This window comes from Ylistrum balloti, unplaced genomic scaffold, assembly GCF_031769215.1.
Source record: "Ylistrum balloti isolate Yb309-2 unplaced genomic scaffold, AGI_CSIRO_Ybal_v1 Utg369740, whole genome shotgun sequence".
NCBI lineage: Eukaryota > Metazoa > Mollusca > Bivalvia > Pectinida > Pectinidae > Ylistrum > Ylistrum balloti.
The window spans coordinates 250,827-265,759 of record NW_026781950.1 but is presented as its reverse complement, the minus strand read 5'-3'; the positions used below and the strand labels follow the sequence as shown (position 1 = coordinate 265,759).

Genomic DNA, 14,933 nt, shown 5'->3' with positions numbered 1-14,933 from the left:
CACACAGACTCAGGATAGCTAAGTAAAAGTCACATAGTAACTCAGGATAGCTGAGTCAACGACACATAGTGACTTAAGATAGCTGAGTAAAAGACACGTATTAAGTAAGGATAGCTGAATAAAAGACACACACTGACTCAGGATAGCTTAGAAAAGTCACACAGTGACTCAGGATAGCTTAGAAAAGTCACACAGTGACTCAGGATAGCTGAATAAGAGACACATATTGACTAAGGATAGCTGAGTAAAAGTCACGTATTACCTAATGATAGCTGAGTTAAAGTCACGTATTACTTAATGATAGCTGAGTAAAAGTCAAACAATGACTAAGGATAGCTGAGTAAAAGTTACACAGTGACTCATGATAGCTGAGTCAAAGACACACAGTGACTTAAGATAGCTGAGTAAAAGACACAATGACTCATGATAATTGAATAAAAGACACTATGACTCATGAGAGCTGAGTTAAAGACACACAGTGACTTAGGATAGCTGAGTAAATGATACACAGTGACTTAGGATAGCCAAGTAAAAGACACAAAATGACTCAGGATAACTGAGTAAAAGATACAAAATGACTCAGGATAGCTGAGTCAAAGACACACAGTGACTTAGGATAGCTGAGTAAAAGAGACGTACTAACTAAGGATAGCTGAGTAAAAGACACACATTTACTCAGGATAGCTGAATAAAAGACACATATTTACTCAGGATGGCTGAATAAAAGACACATATTTACTCAGGATGGCTGAATAAAAGACACATATTTACTCAGGATAGCTGAATAAAAGACACATATTTACTCAGGATGGCTGAATAAAAGACACATATTTACTCAGGATGGCTGAATAAAAGACATACATTGACTAAGATTAGTCGAACAAGTCTACCACGATGACGAAAATTATTTGAACAAAGAACAAAGGCTCAGTATGAATTTAGAATCAGAGAAAAGAAAGCCCCAAAAACTTTCGTAGAGCTAGTCAGGGACGCTAGGGTTCTGAAGGGTCCATATCAAGAAGACGGAGGGAAGTTAAAATGGAACGAAACAGATGAAAATCATTTGATAACATGTGTTTTTTAAGGTTATATAAATGTAGTTTTAATATGACACATATTTTTTACATTTACATGATATCATTGATAAATTTTCAAATTTCATATATCATCTGTCAGTTATTTAATAAGAGACGAGAAAGCAGAAAGACAAAAATCTTCTTGATAGATAGGAAATGGGATGATGACAACAATATTGTATATCAAGAAAGCTCTGAAACTTGTGTAGAAGAAGGATCAACCCGTTAAAGGGATTTCCTAGAATTGGATTATTCAAATAAGTCAATAAAACTAGCAAAAGTTAATTAAGGTACGTCTAGGAACACTTATTTCTAACACATCTAAGCTACACCATTGTATTCCTGTCAAATTTGGCGCGGTGCGATTGTCATTAAAAGAACAAACGGAAGGTTGTTATGGTTTATTCGAAAATCTCTTTCGCTATTAAGAATTTCTCTCGGTGTCTAAACTTTAGGATAAAATCAGGTAATTTCATTTATTTTTTCGTCCATCTAAGATTTAAAGTAATTCTTGATTGAAGTTTATTGGTCACAAAGGGAAAATGTCAAATCGTTGTAACCTTTCTTAATTTATATCCCCAGTTGATGCGGAAACGAAAAAAAAAAAAAAAAAAAAAAACGCCTAAAACAAGATTTAGCAAAATGTTATAAGAGGTAATATCATTTACGTGTTGAAATGATATTATTTGCTTGTAGGCAATTGTATCAAATGAACGAGTTTAATCTTTAAACAGCGCAATATCTAACAGTTTTTTCGGGAAACTGAGAATACTGAAGGGAATAAAAAACACAAATCCTTAAAGTACACGTTTGTAGAGAGATATAACATTAATATAAAGCCTATGGATCGTCAAGAAAAAACAGGATACTTCAAAAGAACAGGTATAATTTACTTCGATCTGAGAGACGCGTTGCGTGCGACTGTTTCAAAATAATACCAATTAATCGCTGGCTGATGATGGCAAGAGAATGTCTTTAACGTAATCCATAGGTCGCCACAATTCAACTATCGGTTTTAAGATACATTGGTGAAATTGAAATTTTGTCAGATAACATATTTGTGGAGTTTTAATGGATCAACAGTGTTTCCTATTTGGACATATTAAATCAATTTACTTTGTACAGTGAGCTACTATCAAATCTGTGGTAAAATCAAGAATACAAGATTGAAAACATTTTGACGTAGATGACATTTCAGACTGCTTAAGAAATGGTTACATGTCTGAGAGAACGTATTAACAGTGCCCGGTATAAATGGTAATGTGGCTTTTGCACGGAACCATATATAATTATTTGATTTATGATAAAAAAGGTTCAAACGATTAGTAACAGATTACTTATACATACATTTGTACAATGGATCTCAACTCGCCAGGAATATTAGCAACTTGTTCCTTCTGAATCAGAATTGTCGACGCAATTATATTTATGTTTTTTTCTTTCTTACATATTTTTTGTTCTTTGTTTTTTTTTTTTTTTTTTTGTTTTTGTTTTTTGTTTTTTTGTTTGTTGTAAATTTTTGTTTGTTTCCTTTTTTTGTTTTCGTTTTGTGTTGTTTTTCTATTTATTTAAAAAAAATCTGTTTTGTTTTTGTTTTGTTGTAGATTTTTGTGGGAATTTTTTGTTTTTTTGTTTTTTGCTTTATTTGTTTGTTTGTTTGGGTTTTCCGGGTTTTTTTTTCTTGTTTTTGTGTTTTTCTAATATCATGATCACGATCTGAGGCCAACAAAAAGAGTTAAAACTACATATATAGTTGACATATATTTGATATAGGATTTAATCACAATAATATTATGCAAATTTTGATTTAATGAAGGGATTTTTAGGTGAAATCTATTATGAATGAATTAATATTTTGATTAATGAAGGCATTTTGAATAATTTTGATAAATCTGCAAATTATCATTGTAAGCCTAATATTATCATTGATTTGATATAGATAAATATATTTGATTTTATGCCATAAGACATATCTAATGATCGGAGCAGTCGATACATGTAGCCAATTGATTTGTATCTTTTTGATATCAGTTATAGCTTACGTTGGTTTAAAGAATTATTTGATATACATTTTACACTGAAAATCTTACATTTCAACGATTAGCAATTATTCTATATTTTAAAGCAAAATAAAAATCCTTTTACATAAATGCTGTGGCATTTACAAAAAGTGTTGAAGAGATATTAAAATATAAAATATTTCATAACATGATTAACTACTTCACCTAACGAAATCTACATTAAATACAAACTTATTGTTTACATTTCATCAGATGATGTTAATGAGGATGTTTCTTGATAACTTTAATTATTTATGTTTGTATTAATGTATATTTGGGATTGTGCACCATTATGGAGCATAAGTGATGCAATAAAACACGTTTACTTACAACAGACAGACTAAACAGGGACTTATTAACCAAGAAATTACTCGCACTGCACTGACAACACTTTAAATGGCTATGTACCTGAAAATGTCACAATGCTATCGAGTTCTGAATGAATCTCCATTTCAGACTCCACGCCAAATTCATTATAAAACAAGATTTATTCCTTTAACATTGTACAAAATAGTCACTAGATAATTGTTAAAATTGCATCATACACCTGTTTCATCCTTCTAGGACTCGTCAGTGACACTAAGATGTTTACACCATGATGCTACTGAGGACATTCCAAATGGTTGAAAAGAATTGTCAAACCCCTGGTAGGGAGGCGCACTAATCCTCAGATCCAATCAATCGGATATTTTTCAATATTTTATATTTAGGTATTAAAATGAATGTCAAATGCATGCCGTTATTCTGAACCTTAGCAATATTCAAATAATTAAAACCTGGGATACAGGTTACGGTAAACCTCGAGGTTACAATCCACGAGCAGTTTCTGCCATCTGCCATCTCAAGGATTGTACAAAAGACACACAAGTTAAGACACCTTTCAATTCAAATTAAGCATAAGATACATTGATACCAAATTGTGCATTAACATCCTAATACCCATCTAAATATGTCCCAGTAAAACATAAATGTTCTTATCACTTTTTTGCATGGAAATGTCCAGATGGATTTGTTACTTTAACTCAAGCATTACTTCCTGTTGTTGTTGTTGTTGATGAGGATGACGGTGATGATGATGTTGTTGATGATGTTGTTGTTGTTGTTGATGATGATGATGATGATGATGATGAGGAGGAGGAGGAGGAGGAGGAGGGGGGGATGTCGTTAATTTCGTTGTCTTTGTTGTACTTGTGTTGTTATTGACGTTGTTAATTTTGTTGTTGTTGTTGTTTTCGTCGTCGTTGATGTATTGGTGGTGTTTTTGTCGTTAGTTGTGGTTTTTTAAGAAAATATCAAGGATTGATAATCACAAACCGTCACTTGCCTGTTTTTATGTTTTTCACACATCTTGATCGTGTGACATATCCGCCTAACACTGCTAATTTAGGAAGGAACTTCTACACCAATAACAGATACTAAATTATGACTCTGTATGCTGTGTGTATGTTTTGCGTGATTCCTGACCAATTTCCCGGCAGACACCATATATGGTAATAGAGTTCATAGCAATTACCACCGATTTACACCGAGGGGATAGGCAAGGAAATTCTTCCGCGCTACTCAATGATTTACCGATTCCTCAGGGTATAGATGCGATTCTCTTTTACTCGGCGTTACAAGGGCACTGTATTGTTATACCCTAAACAAAAAATGTTTACGCATACTCGTCGCTACACGATCATTAGTGAATAGAAAATTATCATTATAGCGCCTCAATTTGTTAAATCGTAGGCTCACGTTATGGGGTCACGTGACATACAAAATTGATGCAAATACGGAAAAATGACATACTCGTTGTTGTAAAAGCCATTCATTTGATCAAATTGTGTCTCAATATTTGTTCATTCGTCAAGGGAATTTGACCATTTTGCGGAAGACATACCGAAAGGGACAGTTACATTATCATCTAAAAGCTTTTATATAGTAGGGAAATTGATAAATTAAGGCAGTGATTGAAAACCTCGCACACGGTATTAACACAAAAATTGATCAAATGAGTATGATAGAAGTCCCCTGAATAGCTAGAGGCACCAAAGACTTCGGCTAATCCGTCGAGAACGGCGTTGAGTGTGGGTATTCAAACTATAAAGCCGATGGCCTGAACATAAGTGCCGATTGGTAAAAGAGACAGCGCCCGTCGCTCTTACACGCCAATTAAGCGTTTTAAAGCCAATTTGCACTAGTTACTGGGACGCGGAATTCTCAAAAAGGAACATGTTTTCAACACAGATTCAGCTAGACGGACAATCAAGGAAAATTATGTTTAAAACGCCATGAAATTTATCTCATTGGAAACAATCTATCAACTTGTCTTTTGTGAACTGAAACAATGTTTTTAAATTCAACTGATTCAATTGAGGCACAAATGAATTGAATTTTAAAAAAGTTCGAATTTTCGACAAGAGAAAATTGTATGCCGTTCTTGATATGTGGAATGGCTTTCGAAATTTACCTTGGATTTTTTGCAGGTTGAGGTCTTAATTGTTTTTCTTAATAAGCATTATTCACATATATTTAGTATTTATGAACTAGAAGAAATATCCACGAGTAATTAAACTGTGTAAATATTGTTGGTAGGCTTTTCTTTGGTAAGGAAGAGCAGATTCATTCAAGTATCATTGTTGGTATGTTTTAAATATTAACTATTAACACATTTATAATTTTAAGTTTTCATCACTTTCTATACAGCAGATCAGCATCAAATCTAGAGAAGTAATTAATATACATATATCATCTATACGTGTACGTAAGGATTCTGTTACGTTTTGTTTCTTTATTTATTTCATTCTTTCCTTCTTCATTTATTTAAGTTTTTACTTTCTTTAAAGATTCTTTCTTTCTTCCCTTCTTCATTTATTTAATCTTTTTCTTTCTTTAATTCTTTATTAATTCTTTCTTTATTCATTTATTGATTCTTTCTTTCTTTCTTCATTTATTGATTCTTTCTTTCTTTCTTTATTAATTCTTTCTTTCTTAATTTCTTTCTTTCTTTCCTTCTTTATTGATTCTTTCTTTCTTTCCTTCTTTATTGAGTCTTTCTTTCTTTCTTCCTTTCTTTATTGATTCTTTCTTTCTTTCCTTCTTTATTGAGTCTTTCTTTCTTTCTTTATTAATTCTTTCTTTCTTAATTTCTTTCTTTCCTTCTTTATTAATTCTTTCTTTCTTTCCTTCTTTATTGAGTCTTTCTTTCTTTCTTCCTTTCTTTATTGATTCTTTCTTTCTTTCCTTCTTCATTCATTGATTCTTTCTTTCTTTCTTTCTTCATTTATTGATTCTTTCTTTCTTTCCTTCTTTATTGAGTCTTTCTTTCTTTCTTCATTAATTCTTTCTTTCTTTCCTTCTTTATTCATTGATTCTTTCTTTCTTTCTTCATTTATTGATTCTTTCTTTCTTTCTTTATTAATTCTTTCTTTCTTAATTTCTTTCTTTCTTTCCTTCTTTATTGATTCTTTCTTTCTTTCCTTCTTTATTGATTCTTTCTTTCTTTCCTTCTTTATTGAGTCTTTCTTTCTTTATTAATTCTTTCTTTCTTTCCTTCTTTATTCATTGATTCTTTCTTTCTTTCTTCATTTATTGATTCTTTCTTTATTAATTCTTTCTTTCTTAATTTCTTTCTTTCTTTCTTCATTCATTGATTCTTTCTTTCTTTCCTTCTTTATTGAGTCTTTCTTTCTTTCTTCATTTATTGATTCTTTCTATCTTTCCTTCTTTATTGAGTCTTTCTTTCTTTCTTTCTTCATTCATTGATTCTTTCTTTCTTTCTTCATTTATTGAGTCTTTCTTTCTTTCCTTCTTTATTGAGTCTTTCTTTCTTTCTTCATTTATTGATTCTTTCTATCTTTCCTTCTTTATTGAGTCTTTCTTTCTTTCTTTCTTCATTCATTGATTCTTTCTTTCTTTCCTTCTTTATTGAGTCTTTCTTTCTTTCTTTCTTCATTCATTAATTCTTTCTTTCTTGTATCAATAAATACATATTTTTTCTTCACAATTTCCACAATTAATCATTATATTCAGGTTTTACCATGTATGTTCCACGTGTGTAACTCAGAGACGTTTCCTCTACCCTGCGTACTAGTCGGGTTGTTTTGTAGTCTGTTTACCGGAAACAAACAAATCATGATCTCATTGAAAATATTTACACAACATTCTTACAATCAATGCTCGTTTCATGCCAAATGATAAAAAGAAAACGATGTTACCAATCAGCATCTTTTACGAGCTTAATTAGAAAAAAATAAATCAAAGGTATAAAAAAAATCAAATATTAACAACTTATTGTCAACTTATTCTATACTTGTATTAGTATTTATATGTAACAGAATATCTTGTTCGACATTGAAGATAGTAATGTCGAACATTTTAACTGTGCATCTTCGTTAGTAAATAAAAAAAAGATACAATCCTTTCTTAATAACCAAAGCGAATTAGCAGACAGGTGGACGTCGATTATCTTTGATTTTCACCTGTGTCTACCTGTAATCAGTAAGTTAATTGTGTTTCAGAACGAAAACGTGTAGTAAGATTCAAGTCGCTGTTGACTAGGGTACCAATTACTACCTTCTCATTAAAGAAAATCGACTCGCTCACAATTAGCAGCCATTCATAAGAATATTAAGTCCATACTAATTTAAACGTCATAAGTACTGTTATTAGATCAAAGGCACGACACTTTTATTGATTTGGATTCTGCGTCTACTTTCTTTTAAAAGTTTGATTTGTTTTAAATGTAAATAGAACAAATGACTTTTTCCTCATATTTGATCGGAATCACTATCTATGTATTTATTTATCTATTTATTTATTTATTCATTCATTCTCTTCAGTTTGCAACATATACATTTAGTTATATATGACTATTAAAGTATTAATTCGAAAAAAAAAAAACTTTCTTCGGGTACCTATACTGTAAAAACGTTATTTTACGTGTGCTATATTTTTACGATCTGTCCGATTGTAGAGTTCATTGATGAGTACTTGATTTTGCGAAGCTTTTTCAATACTGGTGGACAGGCTGTATTTACATGTAAATCTGAAATTACGTGTCACAGCTGATTCACCAATGCGAATTAGTTTGAAAAGGGATATACGCGGGGATGAAAAGGCGATATTGTGAAGTTGTGAAAAATATTGTTGGATCTCTCTATAACGTTATGATTAAAAAAAACCCCGTCATCACCAACCATTGTTAGGACTTTGATAGAGTCGAAGACTTTCCTGCCATTGTAGTTTGACCAACAAGCATTTAGTTTCTTTATCAGAAAAAAAAACCACCCGAAACGAAATCACAGACAGAACAGTGTAGTGACCAATAACACGACACAGACGGAACAGTGTAGATATAAACACGACACAGACGGAACAGTGTAGAGACAAATAACACAACACAGACAGAACAGTGTATACACAAATAACACCACACAGACGGAACCTAATAGAGACAATTAACACGACACAGACGGAACAGTGTAGACAAAATTAACACGACACAGACGGAACAGTGTAGACCCAAATGACACGATACAGACAGAACAGTGTATACACAAATAACACCACACAGACGGAACCTAATAGAGACAATTAACACGACACAGACGGAACAGTGTAGACAAAATTAACACGACACAGACGGAACAGTGTAGACACAAATAACACGACACAGACGGAACAGTGTATACACAAATAACACGACACAGACGGAACAGTGTAGACACAAATAACACGACACAGACGGAACAGTGTAGTGACCAATAACAAGACACAGACGGAACAGTGTAGACACAAATAACACGACACAGACGGAACAGTGTAGTGACCAATAACAAGACACAGACGGAACAGAGTAGACACAAATAACACGACACAGACGGAACAGTGCAGACACAATTAACACGACACAGACAGAACAGTGTATACACAAATAACACGACACAGACGGAACATAATAGACACAAAAAACACAACACAGGCGCAACTGAGTAAAGACACATAAAACGAGAACATGGAATAGTGTTGATTGAGATGGCATGAAACAGTTGGAACATTTTAAGGACACAACTTACGAGACACATTGAACAGTGTACAGAGATACAACACAACACGAGACAAGTGGAACAATGTAGAAACACAAAGAACATGAGAAAAAATGAACAGCGTAGAGACGCATTACATAAAACAGTGTCACGGGGTTGCTGAAAAATTTAGAGACACCTGACAAAATGCCAAGAAACAGATGCATAAAGCATGACACACTATTGGCAGTGTTAAGATCACCAAACAGGTGGAACAGTTTAGAGACCAACAACATGAGACAAATGGATCAAGGTGCAGAAACATGACACAATCTAGTTTGAGCATTGAACCAACACATGACAGGAGGTAGGTGAACAGTGTAGAGACACATCGAACACGTGAAAGTTAGACTAATGCAGGGGAACATATAAGCATAACCCTAGACAGTCGAACAGTGAAGAGACACACATAAAACAGTGTCACGAGATCGTTTTGAAAAGGTTAGAGTCACGCTCAAAATAGGTTGAACAATTGAAAGACACTTAACACGAGACCGACGAATAGAGACACAACACAAGATAGATGGAAGAGTGTAGAGACACATGAAACGAGACCCATGAACAGAGAACAGAGAACAGAAAAACAATACAAAACAGATGGAACAGTGTAGAATGACACGACACGAGACAGATGAGTTCAGAAACATAACAAGGATTAGGTAAAGCAATATACAGAGATATGCCACGAGGCAGGTGGAACAGTATAGAGACACACAATACGAGACAGATAGAACAGTGTGGTAAGACATGACACTTGACGGAACAGTGCAGACATACATGTCATGAGACTGTTGGAAAGGTTTATAGACACGATAGGTGAAACATTACAAAGACAAATGCCACGAAACTGATCCGTAAAGCACGACACAGCAGGAACAATGTAAAGAACACCACACGAGACAGATGGAACAGTGTAAAGAACACCACACGTGACAGATGGAACAGTGTAAAGAACATCACACGAGACAGGTGGAAATGTATAAAAAAAAAAACACCACACGAGACAGGTGGAACAGTGTAAAGAACACTACACTAGACAGATGGAACAGTGTAAAGAACGCCACACGAGACAGGTGGAACAGTGTAAAGAACATCACAAGAGACTGGTTGAACAGTGTAAAGAACACCACATGAGACAGATGGAACAATGTAAAGAACACCACACGAGACAGGTGAAACAATGTAAAGAACACCACACGAGACAGGTGGAACAGTGTAAAAAACACAACAGTAGACAGATGGAACAGTGTAAAGAACACCACACGTTACCGGTGGAACAGTGTAAAGAACACCACACGAGACAGATGGAACAGTGTAAAGAACATCACACGAGACAGATGGAACAGTGTAAAGAACACTACACGAGACAGATAGAACAGTGTAAAGAACACTACACTAGACAAATGGAACAGTGTAAAGAACACCACACGAGACAGGTGGAACAGTGTAAAGAACACTACACTAGACAGATGGAACAGTGTAAAGAACACCACACTAGACAGGTGGAACAGTGTAAAGAACACCAAACTAGAGATGTGGAACAGTGTAAAGAACACTACACTAGACAGATGGAACAGTGTAAAGAACACCACACTAGACAGATGGAACAGTGTAAAGTACACCACACGTTACCGGTGGAACAGTGTAAAGAACACCACACTAGACAAATGGAACAGTGTAAAGAACACTACACGAGACATATGGAACAGTGTAAAGAACACTACACTAGACAAATGGAACAGTGTAAAGAACACCACACGAGACAGGTGGAACAGTGTAAAGAACACTACACTAGACAGATGGAACAGTGTAAAGAACACCACACTAGACAGGTGGAACAGTGTAAAGAACACCACACTAGACAGGTGGAACAGTGTAAAAAAACGCCACACGAGACAGATGGAACAGTGTAAAGAACACCACACTAGACAGGTGGAACAGTGTAAAGAACACCACACTAGACAGGTGGAACAATGTAAAGAACACCACACGAGACAGGTTGAACAGTGTAAAGAACATCACACGAGACAGGTGCAACAGTGTAAAGAACACTACACTAGACAGATGGAACAGTGTAAAGAACACTACATTAGACAGATGGAACAGTGTAAAAAACGCCACACGAGACAGGTGAAACAGTGTAAAGAACATCACGAGAGACTGGTTGAACAGTGTAAAGAACACAACAGTAGACAGATGGAACAGTGTAAAAAACACCACACTAGACAGATCGAACAGTGTAAAGAACATCACACAAGACAGGTGGAACAGTGTAAAGAACACTACACTAGACAGATGGAACAGTGTAAAGAACACTACACTAGACAGATGGAACAGTGTAAAAAACGCCACACGAGACAGGTGAAACAGTGTAAAGAACATCACGAGAGACTGGTTGAACAGTGTAAAGAACACAACAGTAGACAGATGGAACAGTGTAAAAAACACCACACTAGACAGATCGAACAGTGTAAAGAACACCACACTAGACAGATGGAACAGTGTAAAGAACATCACATGAGACAGATGGAACAGTGTAAAGAACACTACAAGAGATAGGTGGAACAGTGTAAAGAACACTACACTAGACAGATGGAACAGTGTAAAGAACACCACACTAGACAGATGGAACAGTGTAAAGAACACCACACGAAACAGGTGGAACAATGTAAAGAACACCACACGAGACAGGTTGAACAGTGTAAAGAACATCACAAGGGACAGATTGAACAGTGTAAATAACATCACACGAGACAGGTGGAACAGTGTAAAGAACACTACACTAGACAGATGGAACAATGTAAAAAACATCAAACGAGACAGATGGAACAGTGTAAAGAACACCACACGTTACAGATGGAACAGTGTAAAGAACACCACACGAGACAGATGGAACAGTGTAAAAAACGCCACACGAGACAGGTGAAACAGTGTAAAGAACATCACGAGAGACTGGTTGAACAGTGTAAAGAACACAACAGTAGACAGATGGAACAGTGTAAAAAACACCACACTAGACAGATCGAACAGTGTAAAGAACATCACACGAGACAGGTGGAACAGTGTAAAGAACACTACACTAGACAGATGGAACAGTGTAAAGAACACTACACTAGACAGATGGAACAGTGTAAAAAACGCCACACGAGACAGGTGAAACAGTGTAAAGAACATCACGAGAGACTGGTTGAACAGTGTAAAGAACACAACAGTAGACAGATGGAACAGTGTAAAAAGCACCACACTAGACAGATCGAACAGTGTAAAGAACACCACACGAGACAGATGGAACAGTGTAAAGAACATCACATGAGACAGATGGAACAGTGTAAAGAACACTACAAGAGATAGGTGGAACAGTGTAAAGAACACTACACTAGACAGATGGAACAGTGTAAAGAACACCACACTAGACAGATGGAACAGTGTAAAGAACACCACACGAAACAGGTGGAACAATGTAAAGAACACCACACGAGACAGGTTGAACAGTGTAAAGAACATCACAAGGGACAGATTGAACAGTGTAAATAACATCACACGAGACAGGTGGAACAGTGTAAAGAACACTACACTAGACAGATGGAACAATGTAAAAAACATCAAACGAGACAGATGGAACAGTGTAAAGAACACCACACGTTACAGATGGAACAGTGTAAAGAACACCACACGTTACAGATGGAACAGTGTAAAGAACACCACACGTTACAGATGGAACAGTGTAAAGAACACCACACTAGACAGATGGAACAGTGTAAAGAACACCACACTAAACAGGTGGAACAGTGTAAAGAACACCACACGAGACAGGTTGAACAGTGTAAAGAACACCACACGAGACAGATGGAACAGTGTAAAGAACACCACACGTTACAGATCGAACAGTATAAAGAACACCACACGAGACAGGTGGAACAGTGTAAAGAACACCACACGTTACAGATGGAACAGTGTAAAGAACACCACACTAGACAGATGGAACAGTGTAAAGAACACCACACTAAACAGCTGGAACAGTGTAAAGAACACCACACGAGACAGGTTGAACAGTGTAAAGAACACCACACGAGACAGATGGAACAGTGTAAAGAACACCACACGTTACAGATGGAACAGTGTAAAGGACACCACACGAGACGGGTTGAACAGTGTAAAGAACACCACAAGAGACAGATGGAACAGTGTAAAGAACACCACACTAGACAGATGGAACAGTGTAAAGAACACCACACGAGACAGGTGGAACAGTGTAAAGAACATCACAGTTACAGATGGAACAGTGTAAAGAACACCACACGTTGCAGATGGAACAGTGTAAAGAACACCACACTAGACAGATGGAACAGTGTAAATAACACCACACGAGACAGATGGAATAATGTAAAGAACATCACACGAGACAGATGGAATAGTGTAAAGAACACCACACTAGACAGCTGGAAGAGTGTATAGCGTATAGAGTATAGCGACACACAGAACACGAGACAGTTGGGACAGTGTAACGATACTTAGAACATGAGACAGGTGGACATGGGAAGAGACACGAGACATGAAACAAATCGAAAGATTACAGACGCATGAAGCTTGATGACAACATTGACAATAGAATGATACATCATTAGCTAGACACATTACAAGGTAATGTCTGTCTATATTACCCCCGTAGCTGGCGAGTTAGGCACATCTTAGGGGTCTCCTAAGAAGGGAAAATATTTTAAATCTAATCAAAGCTTATTTTGATTACCTATTGTTCACGCTCTTTGTCTCGTATGTTAATTAACTGACGATATAGTGTACCGCCAGTTTCATGAAGTGTTGTCTTCATCATGTCCTAGTGAATTGACGCTATCATAACACTTAACTGTTGTCAGATAAATTAAAAAAACCATATGGGTATTATGTAAAATCAAAACGCATATGCTATACGGAAATTTTTCTTCTGTGTTTTAAAATTCGTTAGATATTTGTCCCGCTATAGCTACTTTTCTAACGTCCAATGTCATGGGAAAAATCATATTTCATATTTAAATCATCTTTCCCTTCAAATGTATTTTTTGCGAAATATTTACGTGATGAACATCTCACCAATGTGCCTTACAGTTTTATGAAAATCGGTTAATGTTTGCTGTAAAAAAATCCATGACGATTTTAGAGTGACGCTTAGTGGAAAGGAATGACATAAATTTAAGAAGTCTAGTTTTTATTGGAAATCGAAAAAAAATATTCTTACCATAATTTGTTTTCTTCGGAAAATTTGTTGAGAGACAAGAAATACGATAAGAAGTAATGCCGTTTATTTTCATATTTTGGCCGTGATGTTGGATACGGAATTGTATTTACGTACTCGAGTTAACATTTAGATTCATTCAAACATCTATGTATCGAAAAATATTTTTGGGAAGAAACGCCAAAAACACATATATTTCTGTTCTTATCTCCGTTTCTAACATATCATTTCCTATTAACTGCTTTCAAATCTAGCTTTCTTACATCCAGTTTCAAAAATAAATGAACAAACTTTCAAATAGGTTACTGGTTTCTGATTTTCTATAAACAAATCTTACATGATACTGTAAAAAAATAATTTTCGTGGGATATTTATATTCGTTGATTTCATGGATTCTCTTAATACACAAATTCCTCTTAAAATTGACATCAGTCGATTGATTGAGCTACATATATATCCATCAATGAAATCAAGTGTCCATGAAATAGCATTTTTCGAA

At 35.2% G+C, this 14,933-nt stretch overlaps 3 protein-coding genes across 3 annotated transcripts; all 3 read left to right on the top strand.

Annotated features, from left to right (window-relative positions):
- Positions 1-10,244: 10,244 nt before the first annotated feature.
- On the top strand, positions 10,245-11,117 carry LOC132543074 (sex-determining region Y protein-like). Its single transcript, XM_060206529.1, has one exon. It carries the CDS (start codon positions 10,245-10,247, stop codon positions 11,115-11,117), a length of 873 nt encoding a protein of 290 aa, XP_060062512.1.
- A 910-nt stretch (positions 11,118-12,027) lies between these two features.
- On the top strand, positions 12,028-12,555 carry LOC132543073 (G-box-binding factor-like). The gene has a single exon (XM_060206528.1). The coding sequence runs from the start codon at positions 12,028-12,030 to the stop codon at positions 12,553-12,555; it is 528 nt and encodes a 175-aa protein (XP_060062511.1).
- A 264-nt stretch (positions 12,556-12,819) lies between these two features.
- Positions 12,820-13,659, top strand: LOC132543072 (sex-determining region Y protein-like). The gene has a single exon (XM_060206527.1). It carries the CDS (start codon positions 12,820-12,822, stop codon positions 13,657-13,659), a length of 840 nt encoding a protein of 279 aa, XP_060062510.1.
- Positions 13,660-14,933: the final 1,274 nt, after the last annotated feature.